The sequence below is a fragment of the Artemia sp. Qi Xiang Cuo genome, chromosome 8 (genome assembly GCF_049724085.1).
Source record: "Artemia sp. Qi Xiang Cuo chromosome 8, ASM4972408v1, whole genome shotgun sequence".
NCBI classification, from domain to species: Eukaryota; Metazoa; Arthropoda; class Branchiopoda; order Anostraca; family Artemiidae; genus Artemia; species Artemia sp. Qi Xiang Cuo.
Genome location: NC_142801.1, coordinates 33,687,688 through 33,703,118, shown reverse-complemented (window position 1 = coordinate 33,703,118; position 15,431 = coordinate 33,687,688). Strand labels below are relative to the sequence as shown.

Below are 15,431 nucleotides of genomic sequence, written 5' to 3'. Positions count from 1 at the left end.
CACACACACACAAACTAACACACGCACACGAAAACTTACATGCACACAAAAACTTACATGCACACAAAAACTTACACACACACACACACACACACACAAAATATAAACACACACACACACAAACTCACACACACACGCCAAAACTTACACACACACAAAAACTAACACACACACACACACACACACACACACACACACACAAAACTTACACATGCACACGAAAACTTACATGCACACAAAAACTTACACACACACACAAAACCACACAAAACACACACAAACACATACAAAAACTTACACAATCACAATAAAACTTACACACACAAAAACTTACACACACACACACACACACACACACAAAAACTAGCACAAGAAAACAACAAAAACTAACACACACATGCACAAAAACTAACACACACACCCACACACACAAAACTTACACACACACACACGAAAACTTACACACACACTTCAAAACTTAAACACACAAAAACTTACACACACACACACACACACAAACAAAAACACACACACACAAAAAAAACAAACACACACACCCACACAAACAAAAACATACAAACACACAAAAAAACATCCACCCACACACAAAAGCTAAGAAACACAAAAACTTACACACACACACAAAAACTGAACCACACATGCAAAAACTTACATGAACACTAGAACATACCAGCCAACGCAAACTTACACACACACAAAAACTTCACAAAACGCTAACACAATTACACACACACACAAAAACTTAAGAAAACGCACTAGAATCACAACCCACACACACACAAAAACATAAACCAGCTCCCGAACCATTGACTTAAATAACACTAATACACACACACACACACACACGCACACATGCAATAATAAACTTCAAAAAATAAACGCACAAAATAATAGACAAAAACAAACAAAAAAGAAAGCACAAACAAAAAAACACCCACGCGAACAAAAAAAAAAGCACACAAAAACTTACATGCACACAAAAACTTACACACACAAACAATAACAAACACTCACAAAAACTTACACACACACACACAAAAACATACACACACACACACGAAAACTTACTCACACACACGAAAACTTACACACACACACGTCAAAACTTACACACACTCAAAAACTTACACACTTACCATATCACAGTTACATTGTCTTATATTTTCAAATTTCATTTTGAATTTCTGTCGTGAATTGCAAGAGTTGGAATATTTCAGTAGTGACATGTGGTGCTTTACCTTCTCACAGTTACATTCTCTTGATTTTTCGAAGTTCATTTTGAATTTCTGTCATGAAATGCAAGAGTTGGAAAATTGGGGTCTTAGTCCACCAGCCCGAATGGTGGAAATCCACTAGCTCAATATTGGAGTCCCACTCCACCAGCCTGAATTGTGGAAATTCACTAGCTCAGAATTGGGGTCCTAGTCCACCTACCTGAATGGTGGAAATCCACTGGCTCAATATTGGGGTCTGAGTCTACCAGTCTGAAGGATGGAAATCCACTGTTTAAGTTAGGTTAGGTTAACTTATCATGAGCTCTCATGATAATTTAACCTAAACTTTTCCGGTGCGTATGGTTAGGTTAGGCTAGATTAAGTTAGGTTAGGTTAAGTTAGGTTAGGTTAGCCCATGTACGCTTCACTTAGGTTAGCTTAGGTTAGGTGAGAGACAGGCAAAAAGTTAGTTCTATGATTAGGTTCGGTTAGGTTAGATTAAATTAGGTTAGGTTCCGTTAGGTTCGCCACGGATCCCGTCCGTCCGCCCGGGACCTACGCCTACCCAAGCCTAACCTAACTTAACCTAACCTAACTTAATCTAACCTAACCTAATCATACACCTAACTTTTTGCCTGTCTCTCACCTAACCTAAGCTACCCTAAGTGATGCGTACATGGGATAACCTAACCTAACTTAACCTAGCCTAACTTAATCTAGTCTAGCCTAACCATACTTGCCGGAAAATGTTAGGTTAACTTATCATGAGCGCTCATGATAAATTAACCTAACCTAACTTAAACAGTGAATTTCCAACAGACAGACTGGTAGACTGAGACTTCAATATCGAGCTAAGGATATCCACCAGCAGAGATGGATAGACCTCGATTTGAGCTAGTGACAGGTAAAGCTGACAACAAGTCACTACTGAAATATTCCAACTCTTGCATTTCACGAGAGAAATTCAAAATGAAATTTGAAAAATTAAGATAATGACACTGTGATATGGTAAGTGTGTAAGTATTTGTGCGTGTGTAAGTTTTGGCGTTTGTGTGTGTGTAAGTTTTCGTATTTGTGCGTGAGTTTTAGTGTGTGTGTGTGTTAGTTTTTGTGTGTGTGTGTGTAAGTTTTGTGTGCGTGTGTGTAAGTTTTTGTGTGTGTAAGTTTTTGTGTGCATGTAAGTTTTTGTGTGCATGTAAGTTTTTGCGTGTGGTGTGTAAGTTTTGTGTGTGTGTGTGTAAGTTTTTGTGTGTCTAAGCTTTTGTGTGTGTAAGTTTTGACGTGTGTGTGTGTGTATGTGTGTGTGTGTGTGTGTGTAAGTTTTTGTGTGCATGTAAGTTTTCGTGTGCATGTGTATGTGTGTGTGTGTGTGTGTGTGTGTGTTTATGTTTGTGTGTGTGTAAGTTTTTGTGTGTGTGTGTAAGTTTGTGTGTGTGTGTGTGTGTGTGTGTGTGTGTGTGTGTATGTTTTTGTGTGTGTGTAAGTTTTTTGTGTGTGTGTGTGTGTAAGTTTGTGTGTGTGTGTGTGTGTGTGTGTGTGTGTGTGTAAGTTTTTGTGTGTGTAATTTTTGCGTGTGTGTGTTAGTTTTTGTGTTTGTGTGTGTAAGTTTTGTGTGTGTGTGTGTGTGTGTGTGTGTGTGTGTGTAAGTTTTGTGTGTGTGTGTAAGTTTTTGTGTGTGTGTGTGTGTGTGTGTGTGTGTGTGTGTGTGTGTAAGTTTTGTGTGTGTGTGTGTGTGTGTGTGTGTGTGTGTGTGTGTGTGTGTGTGTGTGTGTGTGTGTGTGTAGTTTTGTGTGTGTGTGTGTAAGTTTTCGTGTGCATGTGTAAGTTTGTGTGTGTGTGTGTGTGTGTGTGTGTGTGTGTAAGTTTTTGTGTGTGTGTGTGTGTCGTGTGTGTGTAAGTTTTTGTGTGTGTGTGTGTGTGTGTGTGTGTGTGTGTGTGTGTGTGTGTGTGTGTGTGTGTGTGTGTGTAAGTTTTTGTGTGTGTGTAAGTTTTGTGTGTGTGTGTGTGTGTGTGTGTGTGTGTGTGTGTGTAAGTTTTTGTGTGTGTGTAAGTGTTTGTGTGTGTGTGTGTAAGTTTTCGTGTGTGTGTGTAAGTTTTGTGTGTGTGTGTGTAAGTTTTTGTGTGTGTGTGTGTGTAAGTTTTGTGTGTGTGTGTGTAAGTTTTTGTGTGTGTGTGTAAGTTTGTGTGTGTGTGTGATTTGTGTGTGTGTGTGTAAGTTTTTGTGTGCATGTAAGTTTTTGTGTGCATGTAAGTTTTCGTGTGAATGTGTAAGTTTTTGTGTGTGTGTGTGTGTGTATGTGTGTGTGTAAGTTTTTGTGTGTGTGTAAGTTTTGGCGTGTGTGTGTAAGTTTTTGTGCGTGTGTGTAAGTTTTAGTGTGTGTGTAAGTTTTTGTGTACATGTAAGTTTTTGTGTGCATGTAAGTTTTTGCGTGTGGGTGTAAGTTTTTGTGTGCGGGTGTAAGTTTTGTGTGTGTGTGTGTGTAAGTTTTTGTGTGTCTAAGATTTTGTGTGTGTAAGTTTTGTCGTGTGTCTGTGTAAGTTTTAGTGTGTGTGTGTGTGTGTATGTTTTTGTGTGTGTGTGTAAGTTTTTGTGTGTGTGTGTAAGTTTTTGTGCGTGTGTGTAAGTTTTGTGTGTGTGTGTGTGTGTGTGTGTTGTGTGTGTGTGTAAGTTTTTGTGTGTGTGTAAGTTTTTGTGTGTGTGTGTGTGTGTTTGTGTGTGTGTGTAAGTTTTGTGTGTGTGTGTGTAAGTTTTTGTGTGTGTGTAAGCTTGTGTGTGTGTGTGTGTGTAAGTTTTTGTGTGCATGTGTGTGTGTGTGTGTGTCATTTTTTGTGTTTTTTTGTGTGTTTGGTTTTGTTTGTGTGGTTGGTTTGGTTTGGGTGTTTTTTTGTTTGTTTTTGTGTTTTTATTTGTGTGTGTGTGTGTGTGTGTGTGTATGTGTGTGTTTGTGTGTGTGTGTGTATATGTGTATATATATATGTATGTGTATGTATATGTATGTGTAAGTTTTTGTGTGTGTGTAAGTTTGGGCGTGTGTGTGTAAGTTTTAGTGTGTGTGTGTAAGTTTTCGTGTGTGTGTGTAAGTTTTTGTTTGTGAGTGTCAGTTTTCGAGAGTGTGTGTAAGTTTTTGTGTGCATTTAAGTTTTTATGTGAATGTCAGTTTTCGTGTGACTGTGTAAGTTTTTGTGTGTGTGTGTGTGTGTGTAAGTTTTTGTGTGTGTGTAAGTTTTTGAGTGTGTGTGTGTAAGTTTTCGTGTGTGTGAGTAAGTTTTCGTGTGTGTGTGTGTGTGTAAGTTTTTTTGTGTTTGTTTAATTTATTGTGAGTGTGTGTCTGTGTGTGTGTCTGCGTATGTTTTTGTTTGTGTGTTTCAGTTTTGTGTGTGTGTGTGTGTAAGTTTTTGCATGTGTGTGTAAGTTTTTGTGTGTGTGTGTGTGTGTAAGTTTTTGTGTGTGTAAGATATTGTGTGTGTGTGTGTAAGTTTTTGAGTGTGTGTGTAAGTTTTTGTGTGTGTGAGTGTGTAAGTTTTTGTGTGTCTCAGGTTTTGTGTGTGTTAGTTGTGTACTGTGTGTGTAATTTGTCGTGTATGTGTTTATTATTTTTTGAGTTCTTGTATGTTTTCGTGTGCTTGTGTTAGTTTGATTGTGTGTGTGTGTGTATGTGAGTTTGTTTGTGTGTGTGTAATTTTTGGAGTGTGAGTATTATTTTTAGTGTTTGTGTGTTTGTTATTGTTTGTGTGTGTGTGTGTAAGATTGTGTGTGTGTGTGTAAGTTTGTGTGTGTGTGTTAGTTTTTGTGTGAATTTATGTTTTTGTGTGAATGTTAGTTTTTGATTGTTGGTGTTAGTTTTTGTGTGTGTGTATAAGTTTTTGTGTGTCTAAGCTATTGCGTGTTGATATAAGTTTTTTTTGTGTGTGTGTGTGGTTGTGTGTGTGTTTGTTTGTGTTTTATTTTGTTTGGTTTTAAGTTTTTGTGTGTGTGTGTGTGTGTATGTTTTTTTGTATGTTTGTGTGTGTGTGTGTCTTAGTGTCTGTGTGTGTTTTTTTTTGCGTGTGTTTGTAATTTTTCGTGTGTGTGTGTGTAAGTTGTGTGTGTGGGTGTGTGTGTGTAAGTTTTTGTGCGTGTGTGTGTGAGTTTTTTTTGTGTTCATGTGTTAGTTTTTGTGTATGTGTGTGTGTGTGTGTATGTTTTTGGGTATGTGTTAGTTTTGGCGTGTGTGTGTGAGTTTTCGTGTGTGTGTGTGTGTGTGTGTAATTTTTGTGTGTGTGTGTGTGTGTAATTTTTTTTTTTCATGTAAGTTTTTGTGTGAATGTAATTTTTCGTGTGCATGTGTAAGTTTTTGTGTGTGTGTGTGTATGTGTAAGTTTGTGTGTGTGTGTGTGTGTGTCTGTTTTTGAGTGTGTGTGTAAGTTATAGTGTGTGTGTGTGTTTGTTTTAGTGTGCTTGTGTATGTTTTTGTGTATGTAAGTTTTGGCGTGTGTGTGTGTAAGCTTTCGCGTGTGTGTGTGTAAGTTTTGTGAGTGTGTGTGTGTGTTATTTTTTTTGCGTTTTTGTGTTATTTCTTTTTGTTTTCATTTTTAATTTTTTGTGTTTGTGTATGTGTGTGTAATTTTTTGTGAGAGTGTGAGTTTTGGCGTGTGTGTGTGAGGTTTAGTGTGTTTGTTTGTGTAAGTTTTTGTGTGTGTGTGTGTGTATAAGTGTTTGTGTGCTTGTAAGTTTTTGTGTGTATGTTAGTTTTCGCGTGCATGTGTAATTTTTTGTGTGTGTGTGTGTGTGTGTAAGTTTTTGTTTGTGTATGTTTTGGCTTGTGTTTGTAAGTTTTCGTTTGTGTGTGTGTAAGTTTTGTGTGTGTTTTTATGTGCAAGTATTTTTGCGTGTGTGTGTGAGTTTTTTTTGTGTTCATGTGTATGTTTTTTTGTATGTATGCGTGTTTGTGTAATTTTTTGTGTGTGTGTATGTTTTTGCGTGTGTGTGTAATTTTTCGTGTGTGTGTGTGTGTAAGTTTTGTGTGTGTGTGTGTGTGTAATTTTTTGTGTTTATATAAGATTTTGTCTGCATGTAAGTTTTCGTGTGCATGTGTAAGTTTTTTTGTGTGTGTGTGTGTGTAAGTTTTTGTGTGTGTGTGTGTGTAAGTTTTTGCGTGTGTTTGTAAGTTTTTGCGTGTGTGTGTAAGTTTTCATGAGTGTGTGTGTGTTTTAGTTTTTGTGTGTGTGTTTAAGTTTTTGTGCGTGTGTGTAAGTTTGTGTGTGTGTTTTTGTTTGTTTTCGGATTTTTGGTTTTTTGTTCTTTTTTTTGTGTGGGTGTGTTTCTTTTTTTTTGTGTGTGTGTGTGTATGTTTTTGTGTGTCTTATCTTTTTTGTGTGGTTGTAAGTTTTGTTTGTGTTTGTGTAAGTTTGTGTGTTTTTGTGTGTGTGTAAGTTTTTGTGTGTGTAAGTTTGTGTTTTTGTGTGTTTGTGATTTTGTGTGTGTGTGTGTGTGTGTGTAATTTTATTTGTTTGTAATATTTGGAGTGTTTGTGTAATTTTTCTTGTGTGTGTGTGTAAGTTTTGTGTGTGTGTGTGTGTCTTTGTGTTTTTGTGTGTGTGTGTGTGTGAATTTTTTTTGTTTTCTTTTGTTAGTTTTTGTGTGTGTGTGTGTGTGTGTTATTTTTTGTGTGTGTGTAATTTTTGGTGTGTGTGTGTAAGTTTTTGTGTGTGTGTGTAAGTTTTTTGTGTGTGTGTGTGTAAGTTTTTGTGTGCATGTAAGTTTTTGTCTGCATGTAAGTTTTAGTGTGCATTTGTAACTTTTTGTGTGTGTGTGTGTGTAATTTTTTGTGTGTGTGTAAGTTTTGGCGTGTGTGTGTAAGTTTTCGTGTGTGTGTGTAAGTTTTCGTGTGTGTGTGTAAGTTTTTGTGTGTGTGTGTAAGATTTTGTGTGTGTGTAATATTTGTGTGCATGTTTGGGGACCGGGGGAGGACGTTTGGGGCCCAGGGAGGGCGTTTGGGGATCGGGGGGCCCTTGAGGATTGCGGGGTCTTTTGGGAGCCCAGGGGACCTTTGGGGACCGGGGGTGGGCCTGTGGGAGCCCTGTGGACCTATGGGGACCGGGGGTGGACCTTTGGGGGTCCGGGAGACCCTTGGGGGCCGGTTGGCCCTGTGGGAGCCCGGGGGACCTTTGAGGACCAGGGGAGGGCCGTTGGGGGTCTGAGGCGGGAGTTGGGGGGATAATAGATCGAAATTTTTACTTTTGAGTTTACTTTTTTTTTTGCGGCACATCCCTGCGGTACATCCTGCGGCATTTTCCTGCGGTGACTCCCTGTGTCGCATCCCCTGCGGCGCTTTCCAGGCCCGCGGCGCATCTCTGCGACGCATCCTGCGGCGCTTTCCCTGGCCCACGGCGCATCCCGGCGGCGCTTCTCTGGTCCGGGGACCTTTGGGGGCCGGGGAGGGCCTTTGGGGCACAGGGAGGGCCTTTGGGGCACAGGGAGGGCCTTTGGGGGTCCGGGGGGCAGTTGGGGGCCTGGGGGACATTTGGGGACCGGTGGAGGGCCTTTGGGACCCCGTTGGTCCTTTGGGAGCTCGATGGGCCTTTGGGGGGCCCGGGGATGGCCTTTGGGGGTCTGGGTGGGCCTTTGGGGGCGCCGGTGGCCCTTTGGGAGCCTAGGGGGCCTTTGAGGACCGGGGGCTTCCTTCGGGGTTGGGGTAGGAGGATTGGAACCCTTTGGGGTTGGGTTAGAGGACCTCACAACACTGTTCAAATGAAACTTGTGTATTATAACGACCACAGAGTTTCACCATTAAATTCTCTTCTAAAATCTCTTCAAAATCATCTTTTAAAATGTCTCTAACTCTTTCGCCGAAATAGTTCCATAACCTGTCTAAAACAGTTTCGCCCAAATAATCCCTAAACGTAATTCAGCGTGTTCCTTTTGTTTTTGGCATCTCTGCGCTAATGCATTTCAAATTAATAAGAAACCTGATTCCCGCGCTAAAACAATTCATCGCTAAGATGTTTCTTGGAGAATTGTTTCCATGGCCTTTGGCTATTAATATCCTTTGGAGTTCGACCAAAAGAGTTGTTTCCGAGGCAAAGACATTAATGACTTGGATCTATTCCTGGAGAATCGTTTCTAGGCGAAAATTTTTAAAGTCTGACAGATGATGTCATTGGTTGATTGATCTGTCAAGAAAGGGGAATTAATTTGTTGTTTTTAAGGGGAATTATTGATTCACGATAGGTGAATTGAGGTCGACAGCACAGGTGTTTGACATTCGCTGAGAGCGTGCACTTACAACAACAACAACAACAACAAATACTGTTTCCTATTTCTGGACACCATGACATTCGCTGAGAGCTTGCACTTGCCCAAAACAACAACAACAACAAATACTATTTCTGGATCATAACATTCGCTGAGAGCATGTACATGTCCAAAACAACAACAAATACTATTTCTGGATCATAACATTCGCTGAGAGCGTGCACTTACAACAACAACAACAACATTGACCTTGACAATTTAGGTCATTGACCCCATTAACCACGTGTTCTCCCTAATGACTCTATGCCCATATATGGACTCCCGTTCGGACCTTTAGGGTCATCTCTACTTTCTTCACAATATTCGAAGGTGATTGGAGGGCAACTAATCCCCATCCCAAGCCCACCCTCCCATGCGCGCAACAACTCAGGGTATTATGTTCATACATTCGGGGCTACTTTTGCTCTTAAAATTTAACCGAATCAAAATAGCGTAAGTGTATCCAAGCTATCAAAGAAAGTAAACAGATTTTTTTTGCGAGTGGTATCAAGTTTTCTATTTCAGGTAAACTAGAGGAGATATGAAACTGAATTAAACACTACTATTTGTGTCCAGATTTTTAAAAGGGTGTATGTTGTTAAAAATTGCTGAAGATTTTTCTCCAGCATACAAATAACAGGCCAAACTATAAAGTTTTAAAAAAAACTAAAAGATTTAAAGTATTATTTTCTTTTTCCCTGAAAAGACTCTGTTGATTTAAAACGAACAGAAATTAATTAGAAAAACTTTTCCACAAAATAAGTTTTTCAATTGAAAAGTAAAGAACTTCATTAAGCCAAAAATGAGCAACAATAAAATCAACTAATCTACCAAGCGTGAAACTACCTCAAATCAGCATCGATAAATAAATGAAACCCAAAACGAACAGAAATTATAATAAATAACCGAGTCAAACTCAAATCGAGCAGAAATTATCATGATTAGAGCTCAAAACCACTATGCCTTCCCAAGGCCAGAACATAATTTGCACTTTACTGAAAAAATACAAATGAATGTGCATTGTCAGTTTAATATACATACACTGATATTTAGTAATCAAATTGTTAACTTTATTTGATGTATTAAAGTTATAAAAGTAAAAACATTTTTTTTTTCAATAAAGTGCAAATTATGCTCTAGCCTTGGGTAGAAATGGCTGATTTGTGGTAGTTTCATGCTTGGTAGATTATTTGATTTTATTTTTGCTCATTTTTGGTTTAATAGAGTTCTTTACTTTTTTTTAATTAATTTTCAAGCAAAAAGAAACAGAACAGAAACATTAGCCTGACAGACATTTTCAGCGTTTAATACAAATACAATGTATTTGAGGCATTGGGAAATGAAAAAAAAATATTTTAAGGTAATTAAAAGTAGAGCCTTATTGGGATTAAATAAATTTTTTTTTAACTGAAAGTAAGGAGCAATATTAAAACACAAAACTAACAGAAATTATTCTGTATATAACGTTTACCCCCTCCCCAATCCTCCCCTTTCTCTTTACTCAATACCTTTCTCTTTAAGCTAAAGCTGTTAGTACTTTTAAAAAAGATTCCTATTCTAATTAAACGGCCCCCTAAGTGCTACCGCACCCGGGGAAGCCGACGACCTTTGCGATTTGATTAACGTCAATAATGATAATGATTTTGCTACCGCGCACGGGGAAGCCGACGACCATTAGGCCTAGGACGACTCCCAGACGGGATGAGAGTTTAATATCGGCAAAAAACACTCTCAATGTTAGTACACTAAATACCCGGACTTCAGCTAAACATGGCAAAATTGATCTGGTGTTGAAAGAGATTGATAGACACAAGTGGGATATAGTCGGTATGTCTGAAACGCACCTTCCTCGAATCGGAGATGAAAACATCCTTGGAATCACTTTCCTACTGTCGGGACGTACTGATGGTGTTCATCGGCAGGGTGTCGGCTTCATCCTCTCTCCGGCCGCCAAAAGGTCATTAATGACCTTCACTCCTTTAGCGGAAAGAATAGTGACCATCCACCTAAAAGGGCTCATCAAAAATCTCTCTGTCGTCCAGATATATGCCTCGGATTCAGCCCGAAGTGAAGAGGAGTGCGACCAATTCTACTTCCAGCTACAAAGCTTCACTGACCAGATCCCCAAAAATGATATACTTATCCTGTTGGGAGACTTTAATGCGATAGTTGGCAATTGCCATGCTGGTCGAGAGGATGTCATGGGCCCACACGGACATGGCCGTCTTAATTCAAGGGAAGAACGGCTTATTGACTTCTGCAGGGAGAATGAACTCTATATCACCAATACTGCCTTTAAGCACAGACACCGCCGAAAGGTAACATGGAGATCCCCTGATGAAGTCACCAAAGATATGATTGACTACGTCCTGATATCCAAACGTTGGAATTCATCTGTAATGGACACTGTCAGACACCCCGGTGGAGATTTTGACTCGGACCACACAATCCTGATGTCGAAACTCAAGCTGAGGTTAAAATGTCTCCCAAAAACCACAAAAATCCCAAGATTCCGATGAGCTCCTCCAAGACCCCACCAAAAAAGCCACATACAACTCTAGCCTGTCTAAAAAATTTCGTGACACCCTGAGTACATCCACTCCACTCGCAACTCCCGAAGAGATCGGTCGCTTGGCTGAACATGCTCTCTCTGACATGCTACCTCTGCAATCCTCGAGACTGCAAGCGACATCCTTGATAGAAAAGTCAAAGACGAAAAGCTTTGGATCATTGATGAGATAATTCGATTATGTGACCAGAAACGCCTACATAACAACAAATCCGACCGAAAAAGCAGAGATACCTACAAACATCTCAAACGGAAAGTTGAGCGTGAAATCAGGAATGCATTCCGCAACCATATCGCCGAAAAGTGCAAGGACTGTGAAACCCAGCTCATGAAAGGCAACAGCCACAAGCTCTTCAAAACAGTCAGCGAGCTATCCTCCAAAAAGATCCCTCAACACCCGTAATCCTAGACAAGCAGGGGAACGACATCAATGATGCCAAGATGAAGCTCGAACGATGGAAGGAATGCTTTGAGGAGAAACTGAACCCTGAAGTAATGACCGACCCAAGTGTTTTAAACTCCTTCCCAATCATAGATAGAGACCCCCCTCCACCCCCACTTAGAAGCGAGACCAAAGTGGCCATAGAAGCCCTAAAGCGAGGCAAATCTCCGGGGCCAGATGGTGTCACTGCTGAACTGATAATTGTTGGTCCAGAATATGTTGTCAACCTATACCACAGTCTTGTATCGGCCACCTGCTATACTGGACACGTCCCGCAGCAGTGGTGCAACGCAGCAATAGTCCCAATACACAAAAAAAGGCTCGAAGAAAGAATATGACAACTACCGGCCCATCAGCCTCACAAGCCACCAAACCAGTATCTTGACCAAGATCCTGCTCCGCAGAATTCAAGCAATCACCGCCTCTGTTCTTGGCGAGTATAAAACTGGCTTTAGATCGGGACGATCAACTATTGACCAAATCTTTACTGTTCGGCAGCTGATGGAACGGTTCATCGAGTTTAACAGAGACCTCTATCAGCTCTTTATTGACTTCCGATAGGCCTTTGACCTAATTTGGAATAAAGGCTTGTGGCATATTCTAAGACACTACGGAGTCCCAGATGAAATAGTCATAATCACTGAGGACACATACAACCAATTCAAAAATAAAATACTGACCACTGGTGGGCTCTCTGGTGAACTCCCAACAACTTCGGGAGTCCTGCAAGGATGCATCCTCTCGCCGCACTTGTTTAGCTTGTTTCTGCATGCCATCCTCTCCCTGATACCCGTCGAATATGGAGCCAGAATAGGAGTAGTCCTAATTGACAAACTAGCATATGCGGATGATATTGACCTGATGTCCACTACCGCCCAAGAACTCCAGAGTCAGGCTGACTACATCTCCCAAGCAACGGAGCCGTTTGGTATGCAGATTAACGCAAACAAGACCAAAATCATGGTCACATCACGACAGGAGATAATAAACCGCCCTTCGATAGTAATAGACGGTGAACAAGTGGAAACAGTCGATAAATTCCTTTACCTCGGCAGTCTTTTGACGGCTGAAAACTGCCACACTGTCGACATTAAACGCCGCCTTGGTCTTGCCAGCTCTAGCTTAAAAAGACTATCAAAGATCTGGAAATCTAGCCACTTTTCGAACCATCTGAAAGTGCATTTATTCTACAGTCTGATCATACTCATTGCTCTGTATGGGTGTGAAACCTGAACATCAAAAGCTGAAAACGAGTGCAACCTCCTTGCTTTCGAAATGAGATGTCTGCGCCGGACAGCCAAGATCAGATATACTGACCATATCACAAGCAAAGAAGTCCGAAGAAGGCTGAAGTCACATAACACTATCCTGAACAAAATCCGAAAACAGCAGCTGCACTGGTTCGGCCATGTAAAGCGAATGAACCCCGAACGCCTGCCCAAGATCACGCTTGAAGGGGCAACTGAAGGACTTCGACCACGGGGAAGACCGTGCAAAAGATGCATCGAAAACTCTGACTGACAACGCATTGCCCAACTATCCCGAACTGCACTTGACAGAACAGCATATCGAGCCCTAGTTCATCAGATTCAGGAAGGAGTAGCCCCAAGACGTCCCATGAGTATGTATGGGACTTAAGTCGGTAAGTGTGTTTTAGTAGCCGTTTAAAAAAAAAACCTTAGCGTAAAGAGCAAAATATTGAGGAGGGGGCAACCCTTTATATACAAAATAATTTCTGTTCATTTTGAGTTTTAGTGCTGCTCCTTACTTCCAATTACGAAAGCTTGTTTTTTATTTAATTTCTGATCGTTTTTCAGATAATACCGGTAAATCTGGCTCTCCCCATGAAATTTAACCCCTCCCCCTCATGGGAAACTCCTCCGTGGAAATTTCATTCAACGCAATATCCCCCTCCTCGTCAAATTCCCTCTAAATAGTTCCATCCTCGCTGAAAAATCCCCCCATTAAATTTTTTGCGAACAATTCAGCCTGCAAAAATTCTCCTTAGAATACTTTCATTTGAAAAAGACTTTAATTTCTAATCAATTTTTCGATTACTCCAAAATGCCCCCTTCCGTGAAAATTTTTCCTCGGAAGTCGAAATACGCGGAAAATAGCCCCCGGAACATCTCCACATGCAAAATTAAATTGGTAAAGAAAATGTAATACAATTAAAAAGAATTTCGTATAGGAACTCCGTCAAATCCTCTCAGTGTAAAATTTCCCTGGAAAATTTACCCCCGAAAATTTTCCTACGCAGAAGATTCTCCACCCCAAGCACAACCCCCCTGAAAAAGGTCTGTATACTTCCCAATAACAAATACTACACGCAAACAACGGACAAATTTTATACCTTACATGCTCTCCCCACAAACTGTGGGGGTTATTTTATCCCTAAAGCAAGGCCGTATCCAGAGGGTTAGGGGGTTCGAATCACCCCCCCCCCCCAATGAAATGTTTGTCTGACTCGTAAAAACGTAACAAAAATGGATATAAACTAATTTCTTATGCGGTTTTGAGTTTTTTGTGTACCCCCCCCCCCTCCACCCTGAAAAAAATTCTTGTGTAAAACACCCCCCGAAAAAAAAATCATGGATCTTTCTTGATCTTTCAACTATACTGAAGAAAATGGGTATATCAAAATTTTGATCAGATAACTTTGGAAAAAAGGGGCATGGGAGGGGGGCAGTAGACCTTTAATAAATTTTTGTCACTTAAAAGGACACTAGAACTTTTAATTTACGTTCTAATACATCCTCTCCTGATCTTCTACGACCATTATTTCGATACGATCACCCCTAGGGAAAAAAGACATACAAAAAAAAAGAAAAATAAACATGCATCCGTGATCTTTTTTCTGGCAGAAACAGCAAAATTCCACATTTTGTATATAAGAGCTTGAAACTTCTACAGTAGGGTTCTCTACTACTACTCCTTTTAACAACTCACATCAGCACCAGGCCGCCTGAGGCCAAAATTGTTTCACGGTAATGCTATTAAGAGTCGATCATATTGTCTTTAAATCGACATACTAAAGCGTTTAGCGAAGTCCTTTTTCTTAGCAATATCTCATTTTTGTTAAATTTACTGAGGCACGATGATCAAGTTGTTTAAAAAGATAGCTTTATTTTCCCTTTCAGTTTAGGAGTCATAGCGAAAAATCTGAGATATGCTAATACGTATATAGAGCATTTTACCATATATAAATCGTCGTTCTATTTACAGTAAAATATGCTCAAGTTTACAGAGTTGTTGTTTTAAAATATTTTATTCATGTTTTCTAGCTTGTAAAACAACTTTTGTAATTATTACTGCATTTTCAGCACACAACAAAAGAGAATGACCATTCAATCGTAAATGCTTCTTTCCATGTAACTCACTGGTCAGTAATGCCTTTTGGAACAGGACTGAGCACAATGAAATACGTTGGTGAGTTTTTTTTTTCTCAACTTCATTAGTTTTTCGAAAACAGCAATTATTTATGCATCTTGTGGTTGAAATGTTTAGGCACTTCTAAACTGTTTGATTCTTGACCTTGGAAGCCTAAGAGCCAGATTCGTATCGACAAATTAATAACAGCAAGTACTGTTTATTTATTAAAACATGTTTTGCTGCAATTTGTTGAATCGTATGACAAATTTAGAGTATTGCACTTATCTCTCTCCTTTTTGTTATGTTTTTGCCCCTTCCCAAATTACTCTTTAAAGATTTAAGGATGTGATCAAACTGCTGAAACACGTCTGCGTTAAGACCCTCCAAGCTAACACGTTGGCAAACAATCCTGCTCATTCCAATTCTGTTTAAACCTTCTGCTTCGACCGTCTCCGAGGAATTCCAAGAAAGTGTGGTCATCTCGTCAATAAGCTTTTCCCTTAAGTTATTCTTAAGCAATTGTTCTGGAAGATGGTTGGC

At 39.9% G+C, this 15,431-nt stretch overlaps 1 protein-coding gene across 1 annotated transcript in view; it reads left to right on the top strand.

The window, feature by feature from the left end:
- Positions 1-15,431, top strand: part of RyR (Ryanodine receptor) — a 602,377-nt gene that overhangs the window by 80,245 nt on the left and 506,701 nt on the right. Inside the window, 1 exon segment of the mRNA XM_089093383.1 lies at positions 14,843-14,948. Coding sequence (XP_088949509.1) covers positions 14,843-14,948 — 106 coding nt within the window.